General features: G+C 42.2%; 1 protein-coding gene across 1 annotated transcript in view; it reads right to left on the bottom strand.

The window, feature by feature from the left end:
* Window positions 1-850: 850 nt before the first annotated feature.
* The window catches only part of TOP2A (topoisomerase (DNA) II alpha 170kDa), a 19,088-nt gene continuing 780 nt past the window's right edge, over window positions 851-19,158 (bottom strand). The window contains exons 2-35 of the mRNA XM_009994217.1: window positions 19,090-19,155; window positions 18,845-18,935; window positions 18,326-18,389; window positions 17,721-17,866; window positions 17,275-17,372; window positions 16,726-16,938; window positions 16,339-16,512; window positions 16,048-16,149; window positions 15,431-15,568; window positions 15,118-15,256; window positions 14,700-14,857; window positions 14,208-14,333; window positions 13,622-13,732; window positions 13,423-13,528; window positions 12,654-12,763; window positions 11,828-11,920; window positions 11,251-11,365; window positions 10,819-10,940; window positions 10,489-10,637; window positions 9,622-9,853; window positions 9,364-9,498; window positions 9,042-9,242; window positions 8,308-8,503; window positions 6,916-7,007; window positions 6,178-6,324; window positions 5,996-6,083; window positions 5,187-5,380; window positions 4,169-4,274; window positions 3,746-3,886; window positions 3,158-3,308; window positions 2,955-3,016; window positions 2,522-2,638; window positions 1,260-1,468; window positions 851-1,003 (exon numbers count right to left, since the gene is read on the bottom strand). Of these exons, the coding sequence (XP_009992519.1) occupies window positions 851-1,003; window positions 1,260-1,468; window positions 2,522-2,638; window positions 2,955-3,016; window positions 3,158-3,308; window positions 3,746-3,886; window positions 4,169-4,274; window positions 5,187-5,380; window positions 5,996-6,083; window positions 6,178-6,324; window positions 6,916-7,007; window positions 8,308-8,503; window positions 9,042-9,242; window positions 9,364-9,498; window positions 9,622-9,853; window positions 10,489-10,637; window positions 10,819-10,940; window positions 11,251-11,365; window positions 11,828-11,920; window positions 12,654-12,763; window positions 13,423-13,528; window positions 13,622-13,732; window positions 14,208-14,333; window positions 14,700-14,857; window positions 15,118-15,256; window positions 15,431-15,568; window positions 16,048-16,149; window positions 16,339-16,512; window positions 16,726-16,938; window positions 17,275-17,372; window positions 17,721-17,866; window positions 18,326-18,389; window positions 18,845-18,935; window positions 19,090-19,155 (4,545 nt within the window). The remainder of the gene's footprint in view (window positions 1,004-1,259; window positions 1,469-2,521; window positions 2,639-2,954; window positions 3,017-3,157; window positions 3,309-3,745; window positions 3,887-4,168; window positions 4,275-5,186; window positions 5,381-5,995; window positions 6,084-6,177; window positions 6,325-6,915; window positions 7,008-8,307; window positions 8,504-9,041; window positions 9,243-9,363; window positions 9,499-9,621; window positions 9,854-10,488; window positions 10,638-10,818; window positions 10,941-11,250; window positions 11,366-11,827; window positions 11,921-12,653; window positions 12,764-13,422; window positions 13,529-13,621; window positions 13,733-14,207; window positions 14,334-14,699; window positions 14,858-15,117; window positions 15,257-15,430; window positions 15,569-16,047; window positions 16,150-16,338; window positions 16,513-16,725; window positions 16,939-17,274; window positions 17,373-17,720; window positions 17,867-18,325; window positions 18,390-18,844; window positions 18,936-19,089; window positions 19,156-19,158) is intronic.

The following is a 19,158-nucleotide window of genomic DNA, read 5'->3' as shown; positions in this document are numbered from 1 at the left end:
CAGGGGATGAGGGGACAGGACTCGGTGCAGTCAGGGGAGCAGGAGCCAAGGGAAAGGGCTTTGTCCCCAGGAACAAACAGGAGGGAGAGGCTGCACATGGCTGTACCTGCTCAGCCCTTCAGCAGCACCAGGCATTGGTTGTCATGGGCATCTGCCACCTAAAGATGACTTCTGGGCCGAACCAGCTGAACATGGGGTTTCCTGGCAGCCAGACAGAAGATAAAACTGCCAATGTGGAGCAGAGTGTGGAGACAAGCCTGCACAAACCTCCCTTCCTAAAACTGCACTTAAAACAGGGGCTAAAACTCAATGTGGGAGGAACTCCAGGGGGGACAGAAAACGACTGGCAGGAAGTTCTACATTCCCACACCTCACAAGTTATGGCCCTATGGTTGTGGAGTTAAAAGCTTATGTATTTTATTACTTTTTAAGATAACTAAAGTAGAAGGTATCTGTGGGAGAGGGTATCTTAAAGGATTTGATAGGTTCTCATGCCTACTTAAACCTTACAATGACCACAAAGTGTCAAAAAGATTCCAGCAAGCTCATGGACGAAAGTGCATCAGCGCCAGCTGGGCACGTGGCTGTGTTCACAAGAAAGGGGTGTGTGCTCCTGTTTAAAAGAATCTAAGTTATTTAAAACAAAGAAAAATAGACTTGTGTTCACTTGTAAAAAACATTTTTGGACTAGCCTAAATAAAGTGAAAATATTTCCTAATTTAAACTTAACTGTTGATCCAAACTAATCTACAACCAGCTCTTTGGTGAGGGTTGCTAAGAGCTCTGCTGAAGGCTGATTGGTAGATGTGTTTGGATCAGCAGTTCAAAATCTTAAAAAATCTTCAAAAATTCAGAACATGTCATCCTCATCAGACTCCTCCAAGTACCGGATGGGCTTTTTGACACGTCCAGGCCTGGTTCGGGGCGCGGCTGCCGCGGAGCTGCCCCCAGCAGCTGCTGAATCAACAGTGAAGCTCTCATCATCATCGTCCACCTTGGATTTCTGGAGGGAAAGCACATGTGAATCATGAATCTGAGCATAAACAGGGCACACAATTAGCATAAAACTCACCACAGTGGCACAGGGGGAGGGTTGTGGGGACTGATGAGGCCAAACCAACACCCTGGGGTCTGTATGTGCACCCAACACCCCTTCAAACACCCAGTGATAAGGACAGGTCACACAGGAGGTGCTTCCAGAACCACCAACCCCCTGTGTCACAGTACCCCTGGGCTCCCAGGAGCAGCAGGGCACAAACCTTTGCTGCAACTGATGTGGAAGGCTTTGAGTCATAATCAGAATCTGAATCCAGAGAGCTTGGCTGCCTCTTGATGACCTTTCGGCTGTTGGCTGGGCCGGGTTTGTCACCTACTGTCTTCTGGGATCCCTCCTTAGCTGCTGTCTTGCTGGATTTGGGCACAGTCTTTTTTTTCTTGGCTAGAAGATCCATGATGGATGGCTGGTAACCTGAAACAGAGCTCAGTGTTTAGACCCCCCTTCTGCTGCCTGCTCCTCTCTCCTCCTCCCAGCACCAACAGGGCTCTGTGCTGCACAGTCAGGCCAGAGCCTGGGGCCTCACCCTGCAGCCTGGGCTGCTGCAGAGACTGTTCCTTGCCGAGAGGATGAGGAATGAGGTTGTTTATCTGCTCAGTTCTCATTTAGACCATCAAATTAAAATGTACTCAAAGCAATTTCCAGACTATTACAGATTGAAAAGTCCTAAACTCTCACGGCTGTGTAGCCAAGCTTAAACCTTCAAAACTTTTGCACAGGGAAGGAAGGAATTTACCCTCTATCCTGAGCAGTTACTTGTGGAGTTCTTTCTTACCCATATTTTGACAATTTTTTAACAGCCTCTTGAAGCATGTCTCCAAGTTAAGCTGAAAGGAGCAGGCCATTCCTGAATGATAATAGGCTTTCTCAATTTGGAAGTAGAAGAAACAGCTATTTTGGTGTGAAGTAACATAGTACTTTACTGCTGGGATCAAAACCAGCCAGTGATGGAATATGCAAAACAGCTTCTAAAGTTTGACAAAGACTCTGGGCAGTTCAGTTTAAAAAACCTGAGTCAAATGCTGTAGATTTATGAGGTCAAGTTAGCACTAAATAGATCAAGCTACCCCAAAGAAGCTTTTCTTCTTCCTGGGAAGCAGGCTACCCAGGAGCTTTCTTCCCAGAAAGACATGAAGTAGAACACTGACTGCAAGATACAAATTCCACTTAGATTATTTCTGCCAAGTATTACATAGCACTGTAGGAAGCATTCACTTTTCCTGTTCCCAAACTAGAATTCACTCCCTTCAAACGTGTCTGAGATGAACTAGAACATGATCTGTTTGGAAACAAACCTCTTTAAAAATGACCACAACTCAGCAATCTTTGCCACAAACCTCAGATCTTTTCTGAAATGACAAGTCAAGTTTTTCAGGCCTCTGACTGCCTTAACAAAATCACTCAGACTTGTTTCCCACAGGAATAACAGCCATTACCTCAAAATGCTCTCACCAAGCTTTGCCTTACCCTCTGTGGTGATGGGCCTCTTAGCTGCAGGTTTTTTAGTTCCGGCCTTGCTGAGAGGAGCAGAGATGGATGGAGCTGCAGGAGCTTGGCTCACGTTTTCATCTGCAACTTCTTGGACTTGAACAGAATAAAGAAAGCAGTAAGTAAGTCTGAAACAGTCAAATTACCTCCTCTTGACTATAAACATTAGAGAGGAAATAATGCTGAGCCACTTTATAAAAGGAACGAGTATTAACATTGGATTAATCACACATTCAAGTCAGAAACAGACAAGTCTGGTGCACTGAGACCAGCTTGGACCCCAGCATCAAAGTCTCTTTGCAAGACCCCGTGACTAAAGCTGTCCTTGTAGTGTAAACACTGCCCACAGCTCCCAGGGCTCTCTCCTGGGGCTTCAGGAACAACAACAAAGTTTAGAAGGTCTTGTACTCACCAGGGATAGTGCTTTGTGCTGGCTTTTCCTTGGGAGCTTTAGCTGGTTTCTCAGTGGTTGCCCTAGAATACAAAACCCCAAGTATTTTTTCAACTTAGGATGGACTAAATAGGTGGACAGAAGAAAATTAGTTATAAATTTCTATCTAGACTTCATGCTACAAGCACAGCTGATTTCCAGTGTCTATATGGAGAACTACTCACTTTGGAGCTGCTCTGGGCTTGGGAGCAGGTTTCCCTTTGGAGCTTGTGTCTGACTCAGTGTTGTCTGCACTGTTGCTCTGAAATCCAGGCTCCTCATCTGAGTTGGAGAGGTCTTCATCTGAGTCCGAGCTGATTATAGTCTTGACTTTGCCTGATGGAATGACACAGATGCTATTTTACACATTTGGCAGGATGCAGCCCTGTCTATTTTTCAGTATTTTAGCTGCAGCTAATAAAAAAAATGAAGATCTGAATAAAAACAAGCAGATACTGAGATTGCCAGTGAGAAGACTCCAGATCCCCAGGGTATTCTGCACTCACCACCAGCACATTTCATTTGCTAAGACAGTCGGGCAATTAAAACCAATAACCTTGTTTCTTTAGTTGCCCATTTCTGCTTTTCCTTGAAAAACATTATGAAAATCTGCTCAAATGGCAGAAATAGGGAGTTGTTCTATACAGTTAAACAAGGAGATGTCTTGAAAATGATTTCTGACTGAGATCTCAGACTTTGGGAGCTCTCTGAACAGTCTGTTCAATTTTCTGCCCCCCTGACTGTCCCTCTTCTGCATTTGTGTCACCACTCACCTGCTGCTTGGCGAACCACTCTCTCTCTTGGGGGAGGTGCTTCAAAATCAGACTCTGAATCAGACCCTGAGTCAGACCAAGGGTTTCGTTTCTTCATTTTCTTTACTGGCTTAAAAGGTAGAGTGGCCTGTTTCTTAGTACCTAAAAAATATTGGGAGGCAGGATGAACCAGCAAACTTCCAGCATTCCAAGCTCATCTTGGAAATACATTACTAAATTGAGAGGATTCTGGCTTAAACATCAAAGAGAAATAGGAATCTATCCCACTTGACCATTATCCAGGACCACTCGCTCTCTCACCTAGTTTTTCCAAAAATAGTGATCCTAGATGTTACTCATCACCTTCAGGAAGAGGTCAGATAACCAAATTTACAACCCTTCCTTTCACTTTCCACTGATGGAATAACACATGAAAGCATTTACCTTGCCCAGCATTAAGCTTCTGCACTAATCTCTGCTTAAGGCCTGAAGGCTCCTTGTCTCTTGAGGTGCTGCCTTCTTGATTCTCATCAGATTCATTTTTTTCACTCTGAAGATACAAGATACCAAACAGACCACGGGTCAGCTCACAAAACTGGAAGAGGGACACAGGCATGCAGAAAGGAACCACTTATTTTAGATGCATGCAAGTCAGTGAGATAAGAAATCTGAGCTTGTGAAACACAGTACATGTAAAATTGATTACAGCCAAGGAAATCAGACAAGATCTGGCCCCAGATCAGGTGACTTAAACCACAAAATCCAACATGAACAAAAACAGGAACTTTGTCCCCAGTCCTGCGTGCTCTGCTGGTGTGTGTGGAGGATGCAGCCCTGAACAGGGTGGGTTAAAAACAACAGTGCAAGTTATTTGGAAAAACTGTTAGATGGAACCATCTGTAGGAAAGGAGCAGCAAAGTCTGGCTTACAGGGCAAAACAGGGGAGGGGATATTTGAATTTTCTGTTGCAAATGTCTGAATGGAATATTTCAACTAGCCCCGTAAAAAGATTTAAATCTTATTTATCTGCTTAATACTGAGAACAACAATGGTATTAAGTGACTGAAGGCATCACGGGGAATGCAAAGGCTGTTGCAGAGAAGAGAATTTATCAGTTATGCTTCCTCCCTGCTAGAGGATTTCTGAAATCCCCAGGACACCTAAAATGACTTTACTTGCATTTACCTTTTCTTTTATAAGCTACCAACCCATCTCTGACAGGGTGATACATGTGCTTGCCAAAAGGTTTCCCTCTAAGCCATCTCTTGATACATTATTGAACTTGTTCTCCTTTAGACTGAGCAACATCCATCTCCAGTGTTCTCCATGTCCTAAGATTCTGTCCCTCACCCTGAATAGCTGCTTCACCAGGACAAGTTAAACTAACAAGAACTTGCATTGCTGTAGGACTGTAGTGAAGACGATGTAAAGAAAGACTGAGGATTGGGAATGTCCCTGTTACCTTTATCTTCTTTTTAGTTCTCTTCTCTGCCTCCGCCTTCATCTCTGCAGTTACCCGGGGCAGGACCCTCACGCCGTGAGGTGATGGCAGGACTTCAGACAGCTGGGCCTTCTTTGGCTTCATTTTCCCTCCTTTCCCCTTCAAAGGTTTACCAGCCAACCCTGCCATCTCATCCTGTGTCTGCTGGGCTTCCACTGCCTGCAGAGGTGAGTACCAAGTAATGCAACCATGAGAACACAACAAAACAATGCACGACTGGAACAACTCACCACTAACACGCTCTCTACTTGCTGAGATTTCCCACCACCAGTTTAAGTGAAGCTTCCTACTCTGGTACAGATTTGCGTGTTTCCAAGCAATGATTTAAGCCAGAGGTATGGTTTGGTTCCTGAGTAAGAAGAAACCCAGGCAGTGACCAGGTGTGATGTGCAGACACCTGCCCACAGTCTGGGCTCTGTTCAGTAAAGTCCAGCTCCTCCCTCACCTTTTCACTGTCCAAGCCCATCGATCTACATCTCAGCAGACTAAATCCTAGTACTAGTTTTCCCTCAAGCCCTCCTAAAATGTCTCTTTACTATTCAGACTGGTAATTGACCTCCTTCCAATGGCCACCTTGCTGGTTTGACTCCCTGGCTCAGAGCAGTGCTATTGCTATCCAAGCTGGAAAGGTGAAGAAAGCTTTTGTTCTCCTCAGTGAGAGCAAGACATGGGAATTATCATTTTTAGTTTCCTTGTGATGACAAAGTAAGTCAATAAAGAGCTGGTGGATAAGTCTACAGGGGATTCAGCCATACGCAGGGAACACTGACATACATTAAGTGCTTCAACAAAGACAGCAAGGTCCTCCTTCCACAGATCACTGGGCGTCTTGCTTTTAAGGTTTTGCAGCTCATTTTCCTAAAGGAAATCACAGTTGATAATCATTAGTTACATGTTTTAATCAAACATTAAAAAAATTATATAGCAATGCTTTTATAAGAAAGGAACATACTTTGTTATCTCTCTGCTTACAGAGCTCATCTTTCTTCTCTTTAGTCAGATACCAGAGGGGCATATTCAGCAGATAGTTGAAGTCTGGTCCAGTAGCTGCAGCTGGTTCTTTGTCACCCTCCTCCTCTCCCTCCTCCTCCTCTTCTCCCTGAATGCGGATTTAAAACAAACGTTGTCAGCAAATGCATTGACAAACAAGGATAGGGCTCTTGGCCAAGTCTGGACTGTATCACAGGTAGCCCATATACCTTGGGTGTCCGAGACCTCTACAGCAACACAGAAATGGGCAGAGATGAAGTTATACTTGTTAAAAGCTCAGCTGCTATCACAGAGGGATCCTCTCTGCAAAAACAATTCTCCACCTCTTTTGCTCTACTCTGTTTGGCCTCTGTGTCTTGTCAGTTCAGATTCTCTCCTCAGGCTGCTTAAAATTGTCACCTTGCTCACAAGCCTTTCTACAGCTGTGTCCCATAGGTGGAAGGAAACCCTTGAGGAACAACAGAAATGGCTGTGGCAAGAGGGCTTGACCCCACAGACTCAAACCCCAGCTCTAGATCTCAGTGCCTTCCAAACAAAAGAGTGAGTTGTTGTTTGTCTCACATTTCCTACCTCAGACACACCAGACACACAAGTTCCTGCATCTGAAATTGAAAAGCAACCTGGGCCTCTTCCTACGAATGATGAAGCTGTAGCAAGAGGGGTCAGTGCTGATCTATTTAGAGGATGACTGGAGTATTACCTTGTTTTGTGCTTCCTTCCAAGCCTTCACTGGATCAGACTCGTACCCTCTCTGGATGAGAACTTGAATCAGCTCTTTCTTGGGTTTGTTTTCTGTGAACAGACATTTCAGGATGGTCAGTTAGTGACTGCCACCCACCACTGTTAAGAAAGACAGATGAGCTTAAAATTTTGGATCCCGTGGCTCTGGCAGCTCAGCATCCTATTGGGCTCTAAAATAGTCTTTCCTCATTAGAGGTGGGACTTGTGGAAGAGCCTGAAATAACACATTAAAAGTTTCTAGTTAGGAGGTGATTTGTCAGGTTTACTCTTATGCCTGTTAGGAACATCTGTCAGAGGCTTGTAAATATTTTTCTTCTTCATTTCCATATATGAATTTCCCCTGCCCTAAGTAGTTTTTGAACTTCTAAAATAAGGTGTGTGGTGGTATCAAAAAGGTTTCACAATAATAAGTAGGAAGATGGAGGAAGAAAAAAAAATCCTGATAGCAGTGAAAGGCTTTGGTACAGCTTGAACCTCATTAGACTTCACCTGGGAAATGTGTGGTGTAAGTGCCCCAACAAACAGAAATGCTTCAGCTAGAATAGCAGAAGCAATCAACCATGAGATACAAATACAAATGAAACAAGCTCTGTCAGCCTTGGAACTGCTTATTACAAAAAACCCAATAAAATGCATTTCAAGGGAATTCTCTTCCTGAGTCAATTCAAAAAGAGAGAGGCTATTTGGATTATTGGGCTGCCTTCAGACACAAACCACAAAGCATCTTATGACACTTTCTCAAGCTGCTTCCTCCTTGAATGCCAGGGAAATACAGACTGCCCTTCAGACCGAGGTGGAAGAGTTGATTGAAAAATCTGAACGCTAGGAACAAAGATCTGTTTCTTTTTCTAGCACATGATTCTCAGATGCTGCTAACTTGAGTATCTGCTAAGTTTGAAACCCCAATCCACCAAGAACAGGATTTGGAGTATTTTTGCAGAGGGTCACAAAGTTAACATTGAGAGATACGGGTTCTTAAGGAGTTTGCACTTGAACAGAAAACACTGCCCCTTTCCAACCCTACCAGTACTTAACTCTTTTCCTACTGAAGCAGAAATACATAGGAATTACTGCTAAACTATATTAAAAAATTCTACTCTCAAAAGAGTGTCAAGCACACAGTAGGAAAGCTGTACATGTATCCCATTTGAATTAATAAGTGCATAATGCTTTGTAGACCCAAAGTACTCTGTGAAGCATTTTCCTCTTGTATGTTACTGGAAAAGAGAGATAAGCTCTGGTGTAGTTTGTTAAGAGCCAGTCCAGTGCTGAGGGGGTGCTGACAGAAGTCAAGGCAGCACCAAGTTCTTCTCCTGGTTTCATACATGAAGGAAGCAGGAACAATGCCTACCAATCACTATTTTGCCATCTATTTTCTCCAGGATGAAGCGTGCCTGGTTGCTCAGCTTTGCACACTCTGCAGCCAACATTCCAATCATCCATTCCTTTCTCAACCCGTAGTAATGGAGCCGGAGTTCAAAGAACTCCTTCAGGATATCCTTGGGGGAGTCGTACCTCTTGAGAAAGCCAACGTGATCAAAAAGAACCTGGATGAACAAACAGTAATACAATTGATTTCTAAATTCACTGAAAATTACCTGAAAAATTAATGCAGGTGTGACAGTACAAGTGAATGATTAGCCAACAAATTATAAAACCTTAGCATTGTTTTAGAAATGACTTCAGTTTGCAAGCACAGCAGCAGAGACAATCTTAGAATTTCCAAGTTCTTGAGAACACATAGTAGGGTTAAGGTTACTTGAATCTTGAAGCTATCTGTAGGATAAACATCGTTCACCACTTTACACATTGTCTGAATCCCGGCACCCAATGGCAGTGTTGTTGTCACAACAAAGGTCTCTCTGAACTGGGGGTTTCAGATCACTTTGACTCCTTCAGGCAAAACCATTCCCAAGCCAGTCTCTTGACCTTTTGAATGTATATTTAGAAAGCTGATTTAAGCCCAGTAACAGCAGAGAAATGAAAGTGAACAGGTTACTGCAAAGGAGTATTTGTTACACACAGCAGCAGCTATCCACACAGTCAGAGTTAAACCAAGAATGCTTGGCAAAACCTATGACATACCATGGAGTTGCATGTTAAATTCGTTTGGAGTTTGAAGACCTTATGTAGCCCCACTTCCGTAGCCTCAGCTAGTTTTTGTTCAGTCATCTTCACCACAAACTTCACTGTCGTGTCTGTGTGATATTCCTTATAGTCTGTGATCAGTGGGGGTGTCTTCTCAGTCCCATTTAACATTGGCTCCAGAACTTGCTCTTTGTAAGTCTGAGAAAAGAATCAGTCAGACCCCTGGCTCTCCATGGAGATGAAAAACTCCAAACCCCCTAACCCCTTTTGTTTTAAAGGGCAAATGATACATTCCTAGAGCAAATTCACTGTGTTTTACCTGTGTCCATGTTCTGACAGGCAGCTCAGTGATCTCAATGGTTGTAGAATCAAGGATAGACACTTCACCACTTATCACATACTGATTATGTCCCAGCTCATCTATCGTGCCTTTGAAATTCTTGTAACTAGGGAGCTAAACAGAGAAGAACAGGATTCAGCTTTGTGTTGATGCTTCTGGTTTGAAGCACTTGCATGAAATGCTCCAGTATTTGCTGAATAAACTAATGAGTGATATGTTTTGAAGCAGATTCTTTACCATTGGCAATGGCTCCTCCCCATCCATCAGACAGCGGATATTGTTCACAACTTCCCTGATATCAAAGTTGGGAATCTTGCAGGACCAGCCAGTACCAATCCCTTCTGCCCCGTTTATCAGCACCATTGGAATGATGGGGATATACCATTCTGGCTCCACACGTTGATTGTCATCATAAAGGAACTTCAGGACATGGTCATCCATGGGTGGGAACAGCAGCCGTGCTAGTGGGCTGGAACAGAAAAGGCAATTTAAGCCCAATTCTCATTACAGAACAGTGATCACCGTGCCAAAAGAACCCTGCAACTGCAGCCCTACAGTCTGGGGGTCTGTCTAGAGCAACACTCCAAGGAGGGATGCACCCTCAGCAATCCCACCCATCTCTGCAGGTTCCACTATGAGGGACTCCAGCCTCCTATTTAAGTATGTAAATCAGGAGTTTAAAATCTGAGAAAGGCTCAAATTCTCTATATATTTTGCTTTAGTACAACCATACACTGCTCAAGTAACAGATTTGACCAAGTTCAACCCAAGTGACCATCAGGTCACAGACACAATAGCATGGTACTTTCAGAACTCCACTGTCCCAACTCAAGTTCAGTTTTTATTATCCTACCCAAATTTCTGCCTTTGTGTTTGCTCCCATCTCCATGTTCTCTGCTATGCCTTTCTATTCTCCAGGACCATAACCAAGATTACATATCTGAATCTAGGACCCAAACCTCACTTCAGTTGCTGCTACTCTGAGTATGCAAGCAGTCCAAAGTTTTAAAGGCAAAAAAGAAATACTTCATCTTAAAAGCTGTTAAATTGAATCCAGTAACATGCTAAGAATATTTAAGACAGCAAGAAATCTTCCATGCTGACCTGAGCATTGTAAAGATGTATCGAGGGCTGGCAGAGTCTTTCCCACCATGCAGTCTTGTGCCAAACTGACCAATAGGCTGTAGCAGGTTGAGGTTGTTACTGCCCACAAAGTTCTGCGCTAAGTTAATAATGGTCATCATCAGCGATGCCTGCAACAAAGGAAGGTTCAAAGCTAAAAATATCAAAGTATCAATAGCAGATATACAGCCCCTTTGCTTTGGCTTTTACACTGAAACATCTAATCCTGCTGCAGAAGCATCTTAACTGTCAAGTCAGGGTTTTTTTCCCTTCATTTAATAAGCATTTTGCACAACGAGGCCAGGTTCTTACTTCACCATGATGGTATGAGGACATCTCAGCTACAGAACCAGCCAGCTGAGCAACCTTCACCTCCCGCTTATCGTTTCGTTTGAAACACGTGAACAGAACTTTTCTCTGACCTGGCTTCAAACCTGTATAAAAAAGAAAAGACCTTGTGAGTAGAGTGCACAAAGTGCTTCACTTGGCTTCTGCTCTCTAGAGACTAAGAGCTACTTATACACCCAAAAATTCTGCACCAGCAGAGTCAGGCACGTGCAATCATATACTACAAAATGGACAAGACACTTAACCCAAAGATTAAAAAAATGTGAACACCAGAAAAGGGACTTCAGAACCCTGAAAACTCAGGTTGCCCTGATTCTGATGCTGCGATATGAAAACACTTATTTATTCCGTTCTGGGGAATGCACTGTGCAGAATCAGTGTCTTGAAATAACTTACCATCCACCAGTGATGGGATGGATCTTTCATTATCTGAGTTAGAGAACAGGACTAACTCCTTGTTGATGAAGTCGTTGTATGTCAGGTAACTGGTATTTTTCCCATACAGGTATTCCTAAGAAAAACAGGTGCAAGATTCTCTTAGTTTTCACAAAGTCTAATCTGTCCCTTAGCTCTCACTTCACTGATTTCACTACAATGGAAGCTCCAAGCTAAATAGCAGATGAGCTAAACACAGTCCAAGTGCTAACATTCTTGGCATGGCCAAGGGAGGCATTACTTCCCATGAGGCAGGCCCATTTTTTGAGAGATAAAGTCTTCATACAGAGCTATCATTTCCCTATTGATAAAGTCATTTGAGAGAAAAAAGTGAACTGTTAACTGTTGGACTTCCAACAATGAGGCTACACTGATGAGGGAAGACGCTGCTTTGCAAAATCCTGAAAACATTTCAGCTGTCCTGTAATCCAGGGAGTGACTCAGGGAGCTGTGTGCAGCTCTGCCCTGCCAGGGTGAAGCTGAGAACAGCCCCAGGGAGAGAGGAAACCAGTTCCCTTCATCCACATAAACCTTTTACCTCCTGCAGACCGTGCAGCTTCCGTTGTCTTCTATCCTCCATGAAATTAGTCAGCCACTCCTTTCGCTCTTCTACCTTCTTCTTGCTAAAGGCCTGTGCATTACAAAATAAAAGGAACTCAATTCCAGACCATGCTCTGTGCTGTTGGACCATATAGGAAGAGTTTACCCAGGAGAACAACACACTAAACAGGGTGACTTAACAGCCTGGGTGCAATAAAAGGTTCACATAGCTCAATATATTAAAAGCATAATTTCCACCAATCTTTAGGAGCCTTGGCAGTGAAGTTTAAATTTGTGCATTTTTAACACAATAATGGAAAACTAAAGTAGATTTCTCTCTTAATATTTTCAGGGAAAAACTTGGGAATTTGGCCTTGCCTACTAGCTCAGAAGACTTTTAATAGTCAATGTCTGCTGAAGGTGAAGAAGTTCACGGAAGCAGGGACTGTTTTAATCCACTGGTGAACCATTTTACAAGAAAGTCTGGGGGAGAAAGTGAAGGTCTGACTTGGAGAAAACTGCAGCAGAACATGCAGAAAAATGTTAAAGGAATATTTACTATTGTGTCTGAAAATGTCAATTGGTTTGCAGTGATTAGTTTGTTCTGAGCTATATTTAAAAACCATCATTAAAAGGGTACTCTTGGCCTGAGGTCCATGGACAGATTTGCTTCTACCGCTTTAGACTAAAGCCGTAGCCTTGGTAACAAAGAGATCATCTCAAGCCCAAAGGCCTCTAAGAGCATTTTAAGAGAAAATACAGGGCACTCTAGACAGTGGAATACCAAAGGAAGTAAGTCAGCAATTAAATCAAGTGTTAGTTACCAGGGTGATCGCAGCATCATCTTCAGGACCAGAATATTTGAAGACAATTCGGTGTTTCACCATATCTGCAAAGTATTCTTTAGCCTCCTTGGATGTGCTGGTACCCAAACCTGCAGAGACAACACTAATTAATCCTAACAACTTCTTGCTCAAATTAAGTTGCAGTTCAAATAAATGTTTTCTGTGATGCACCATAGAGATGTGCAGCATGAGGATGACTTACTGAAAAACTTAAGGAACTTTGAATGAGATGTATCACTAAACTCACAAGAATTACAGATTCAGTTGCATGATGTACTTTTGGATTTTGTCTGCAACTCCTGTAGATATCTGAAATGATTTAACTGCAAATTGGAAATGATTCCTCATCATCCAGCCATTGTTCTGCAATTGGCACCTTTCTTATTGGCATTAAGCACTTCTGGAGTACTGAGCTCACAGCACTAACAGTACACACACCAGGACTGTACTGAGGAAAACAGCACATAAAGCTGAGCATAATTGCCTAAAAGGGCTGAAAGAAAGGTTTACCATATCACAGTTCCATTTTGAGAGATTTTATTGTGGTTTTTATCCAGTTAGAGTTTATGGCTTCCTTACTTTTAAACGTTGTGTCACATGTATTTGCAATCAGAATATCTTAGGAAGGGAAGAGCCTGGGAGGCCACCTGGCCCAAACCCTTTCTGCAAAAGCAGGGCTAGCCTGAATTTAAACATGAATGCTCTTAATTGGATCATTTAATTTCACCATATTAAGTTTTCTACAAACCTTTATAGTACTTGATTTTCCATGAATTGTAGTTTGGTGTACTGCTTTTCCATTCTTCAAATTCAGGAATGCTGTAGAATGCAATTTCTTCTTTGTTTTTAGAAACCTAGAGTGGACAAACATTGTAACTGTGAAACGAGAGGCAATTTGGGCCAACCAACCCCTTCCTCATTCACCTCAGCATCTACCCAACCCTCACCTTTATGATGGGAGTAATGAATTCCTCCAGAAAGTTGTGTTTTAGAAGAGATGGCCAGTTGTGATGGATGAAGTTGATCAGCAAACCTTTGATATGTGATCCATCTTGATCCTGATTTAAAAAGAGAAATCAAGGCAAAAAAAACCCAACATATTTAAGCAGGGCCATGATGGAAGTGACAATTGTCTGCTTCATAGCACATGATTCTGTAATTCCAGCTAACTGCTCCTATTAACTTTCACTCTAGCAGGTGATCATGCATTGTTTAACTACTAAAAATTAAGAGAAACAGAAAAGGCACATTCTTGGTGAAAAAAGATATCAAGGACTGGTCAAGGACCTAGAATCAGCAGGCTGGAAAGACAGTGTATAGCTCCTTGGTGATGCTACTCCCCCCTCAACTTTATCCGTTTTGTTTTGTGGCTGAAAAGATATGATGACCTACTGAAATATGGAATGATAAAAAGAAACAAATACAGAGGTCTTGGTACAACAACGGCACTAGGAGAAAGGCAGCATTTTCTTCTTTCTTCTGAATTCAAGTAGTTTTTTTCCTCTCCCATGTTTCGGTTTTAGTGAACCTCACCTGATCTGTCATGATCATAATCTTCCCATAGCGAAGACTCTTCAAAGATTCTTGATCTTCATAGTTCTTTTTATATTGTAACCCTACAATCTTAATAATGTTGTTGATTTCAGCATTTTCCATAATCTGGAAAAGATCACAGGGAATAAAAACTTGCCTTTCAGACTTAAAATGTAGCTCAAAAAAAGTCTAAAATTATCCATAACTATACCAATGGCTGAGCTTTGTCTCATCAGTAGAGTGTTTTTTTTCTGTTTAGAAATTTATTATTTCTAAACTGAAGTCTAATGCTTAAATTACTCTAGATCATTCCAAACATTTTCTAGTCCACAACACCATCCCTTCAAGCAAAACACCAAGGACTTAACCAGGAAGGGAGGCTGAAAATGAGGCTGGACTTGGCTGTTTCAGACTCTCCTTATGTGAGTTATGGTGTTCAGGCTGCAGCTCAGAGCACCCCACACCTTCCAGCACAGACTGGAACCAACTCACCTGCTTATGAGAAGCTTCCCTGACGTTGAGCATTTTCCCACGAAGGGGAAATACTCCATATTTGTCTCTACCAACCACTCCTAGACCAGAGACAGCCAGTGTTTTGGCTGAATCTCCCTCGGTCAGGATAAGTGTACAATCCAAAGAATTCTTGCTGCCTAAAAGAAAACAAAAAATCAAGTCAATTTTCTAATTAGGAAGCAAAATCAAAGCGTGCATAAATTGAATGAGAATGAATACTTTTGAAAACAGAGGCTTTGTTGCACTGCATATAGAAAATGGGGACAGACACAATAAATGGGACTGAAAAATGGGGATAAACTATAATTACAGTTTTTTTCATGATCTTTAGGAGACAATTGGAACAAATTTTAACTGTCTTTGAATGAATTGGTTACAAAGAATGTGAAACACTTACCAGCATCATTGGCATCATCCAGCTTAGGAACACCCTTAATCTTGGTGTGTTTCACAGCTGAACATTTCTTATTCAGCTGGCTCTGAGCTTTAAATTTTACCCAGTTTAGGATACTTTCAACAATGCCACAGCCAACTGCCTGCAATACAAAAATAACCAAAACAATTGTGGGAAAAGCCTTATCAAGGACATAATTCTAAGTTATACACTTTTCTTTAGTTCATGGCATTACTTCCAAAGTACCTATTTGCTGCATTAAACGTAAGGTACAGTTTTACTGACATCTCAGCTATCCATGTACATCAATACTTACACCCTTAATAAACTTTTCACTCAGTACACAGGTTGAGCCAAAGTTCTTTGCCTGCAGAGTCATGTTTTCCTTAGTCTGAGAGTCAAAGGTTGGGTTTTCAATTAAGGAATTCACGAAAATCCACATGTGGTTCTTCACCTGTTGTTAAATACAAGCACCATGTTACACAGACTCAGCTCAGCCCCAGCAGCACGTTCTGGCTGTCAGAGTCACACAGGGACGAACAACATGGTTATCACTGAGTGGTTTTGAATCTTCCTAGATGCCTTGCAGGAATTTAGGGCAGATAATGAACACTCATGAACAATGTTGTATGATTTGGGATGCTAAGGAACCAGCAGCTCTCAGCCTAAATAGGTATTATCTAACAGACAGCGAGTTGTAGTGCCTCTAGGGTGGCTTAGAGTGTTCTGATCACAAAACCTATCAGCCACACAAAGGGAGTATTGTGAGTTGGCTTAAACTGGACAAGATGAGACTTGTAAAATTGGCAATTTTATAGATCTATTACCTGTACAATGGAAATACGTATTATTAACATAGTAAGACATTAAGCTGTAGCTACAATTTGCAGTAGTGCCAGAGGTGTTTCCCACTGGGGAGTTCAGACATTGTACCTGAAAAGGCTTCACTCCAACTCCGTTTTTGTTCTTCTTCTTCACCACATCTATCAGTTTAGCCACCAGCTGGTCAGCTACATAATCAACGTGCCTGCCACCCTATGGGGAAAGGGACCAAAGACCTGGTCGTGACTCCAGTGAAAAGATAACAGGATATGTATCTGTTTAAAACCTTCAGCACAGTATTTGCAGCCTTGAGCAACTGAGTGTTTTTTGTGCACATACATTTGAAAATAGCCAAGAACATGAACAATGAAGAATACGGCATCAGCTTGACAGAAGAGTTACCTTTGTAGTGGCAATGCTGTTGACAAAGCTAACTTGCTGGAAGCCTTTTTCACTTAGAGTCAAACACACTTCCCAGCGAGAATTTACTTCCTCATGGATGACCTTAAGAGGATTCCCAGTTTCATCTACTTTGTCCTTCAGATAGAGGTCCACGTAACTGCGGAATCCCTTCACCTGCAGACAGATCACAGCAGGCAGCTCATTTGTAACAGCTCCTACAAACACTTCATTCACATTCTCCTGAAAAGCAGGTGGGAGAAATCACTCCTGCAATTTTTCCTTTTACTGTGAGGATGTAATTTGCTTCCACAAAATCTCACCATTTAAATGGCAGGAGAATTACACTAGAAATATAGATATTACTGTTTCTTTTCAGTGCTCACTTACAGGCAGCCTCTGTCCGTTCAGGAAAACTTTGACATCCTTGGTGGATCCAGCAATATCATAGACTCTTCGAGACATTAGTGCTACAATGTCTTTATCAAGAATATCCATTTTGAATTTTGACAGATCAGGTTGGAATGTGACACACGTGTAATCTTCTCCATCAAAATATCCCAGTTTCATTTCACCAGCCTTTCCCATGTTGTCTGTCCAGGTCTAAGGAAGGGATATTTTGTGAGTTGCAAGTCTAATACACACGAGCAACCAGCTTAGTTTTTAACAGCTATAAGCTGATTTATGAGTTTTAAATACTTTTAAAGTTAAAAAAAAAAACAAACAACAACACAAAACTGGTTAAAAAACAGATTCTGTCTGCTCATTTCACTATTACTTTGAATTATATTTGGTGGCACAGTATCTGTGGGCCAGATTTACTGTAGTCATGGTGCACTGAATGCATGTCATGCCCAGGATTGTGGAACAGAAAAAAAACCAACTGAAAATACCTGAAAATCTCAGGAATAGCCTTCCTGAAATGAGAAGTGTTCATACCTGCTTGAATAACTTTTTGTATTCACGACATGCAGTTTCCACAGTAAATTTTTTGCTAAAGATGTTGCACAGTTTGGCTCCATAACCATTTCGCCCACCTGGAATTAGAAGGAAAGCAGCCTTGTGCTATTATCTTTGTCCAAAGTCACCCAAAAGAATTCCAGGCTTACAGGAGTTCTGCCACTTCAGCAAAATCTAAGTACAACTCTCAATAAGAAACAATATCCTAACAACCCATAATTAATGAGGATTAGCATTCAAGAATTTTCCTGCTCTCCACGTTTGTACCCTTATTACTAGAAAATGGAGCATGGAGACTTCTCTCTGATGGACTCAAAATGCTATTTTCACTTTGCATCAAGGATCCCTTCTCCTCCTTCAGTTCACACATTTAAACCAAACAGGCTGCCCAGAAATATTAGTGTGTATTTGAGAGCCTTCCCTACCTGTGACTTTCTTTTCATTATCGTCATAGTTGCTGGATGTTAGCAGCTGTCCAAAGATAAGAGCAGGTACATAGACCTTCTCCACTTTGTGTTCAACAACTGGAATACCTTTTCCATTGTTCCATACCATGATCGTGTTGTTCTCTCTAGGGGGAGGAAAAAAACAACACCCAAAACGTGTGTTTTTAAGGCTGCAGATGGCTGAGCTATGAAATAAATATTACACAAAAGCTGTGGGGAAAGGCCACCATTTCATCCAGAGCAAATCTCTGTTCAGCAAGTGCAGAAACTGCCAGCAGAGGGAGGACAAGTCAACAAAAAATGCTCAAATCTACAGATAAATGCATCAGCACAAGTAAAAATCCTCTATCTGTGCTCAAGGGCAGAATAAAAAGGTGGAAAGGAAGAAAAGATGGAAGTGGCTAAAATGAAAATAAGCCACCACAGCAGCCATTTCACAGCACTCTGTACCAGACCAAGGGACCACTCAAAGAAAAGCCTTCACAACTGGTGAATTACTTCTGGTCTAAGTTGCAGAGCCCGAGTGAGCAAATCACACACACTTGGCTCAGGAAAGCAGGGAACAAAAATGAAAGAAAACTTACACATCAATTGACACCTTAATGCAGGACATGCTTTTATCCCTCTGCTTGTTGTCTGCAGCATTGACTGGAATGGAATGATTATTGTTATTATATTACCCTCTCAATTTAGACAAAACTATTAACTATGAAGTGTCTTCAGTAGCTTGAGTGAAAAATTCAATACAGTATTATTAATAACCACCTTGGTATGCAAATACCTGGCAAGTTACAAAGACAAGTACTACAAGTTGACAAAGGAGAATTCTGGGCTGAATGAAATTGGTTTTGTAATAGAGTGTGCCATCATCTCAGGAATCTGTTACTGTTAATTAGTGCTAATGGAAGGACATCAGTATCTGATACATCCAAGCACAATCAACAAGCCACGTGCTCTGTGAACACCATCCATCAAATAACACAACAGACGTTACTTGGTCAGCAATGCAACCAGATAAAAGGGCGTTTGTTAAGTTCCCATAATTAGCTTCAGGTTCTTAGACATTAATAACTTGTCAGTCATCGACTCGCAGGTCACCTTACCTAGAATCTCGTCAAAGATTTTGTATAAGCCAGGCACAAAGGTCACATCTCTGTAGTTAAGGCCCACGTCCTCATCAAAAACCCACATTTGCTGAAAAGAAGTCAAAAAAAAATTACATAAATCCCCAGCTACAACCCCCTTCTGTGCCATCAGCTTGTAAAGCAGATGTTTGTGCTTTGGTTAACGAGCTCCCGCCAGCACGAGGAGCCGGGGGGGCTCAGCCCCGCCGCCCCCCGCCCCGCACCTGCGTGACCAGCTCCACGGAGCCGATGTAGGTGTCTGGCCGGAGCAGGATGTGCTCCAGCTGCGTCTT

This window comes from Chaetura pelagica, unplaced genomic scaffold (genome assembly GCF_000747805.2).
Source record: "Chaetura pelagica isolate M959 unplaced genomic scaffold, ChaPel_1.0 scaffold963, whole genome shotgun sequence".
Classification (NCBI taxonomy): Eukaryota; Metazoa; Chordata; class Aves; order Apodiformes; family Apodidae; genus Chaetura; species Chaetura pelagica.
This window is presented reverse-complemented; position numbering and strand designations above follow the sequence as displayed.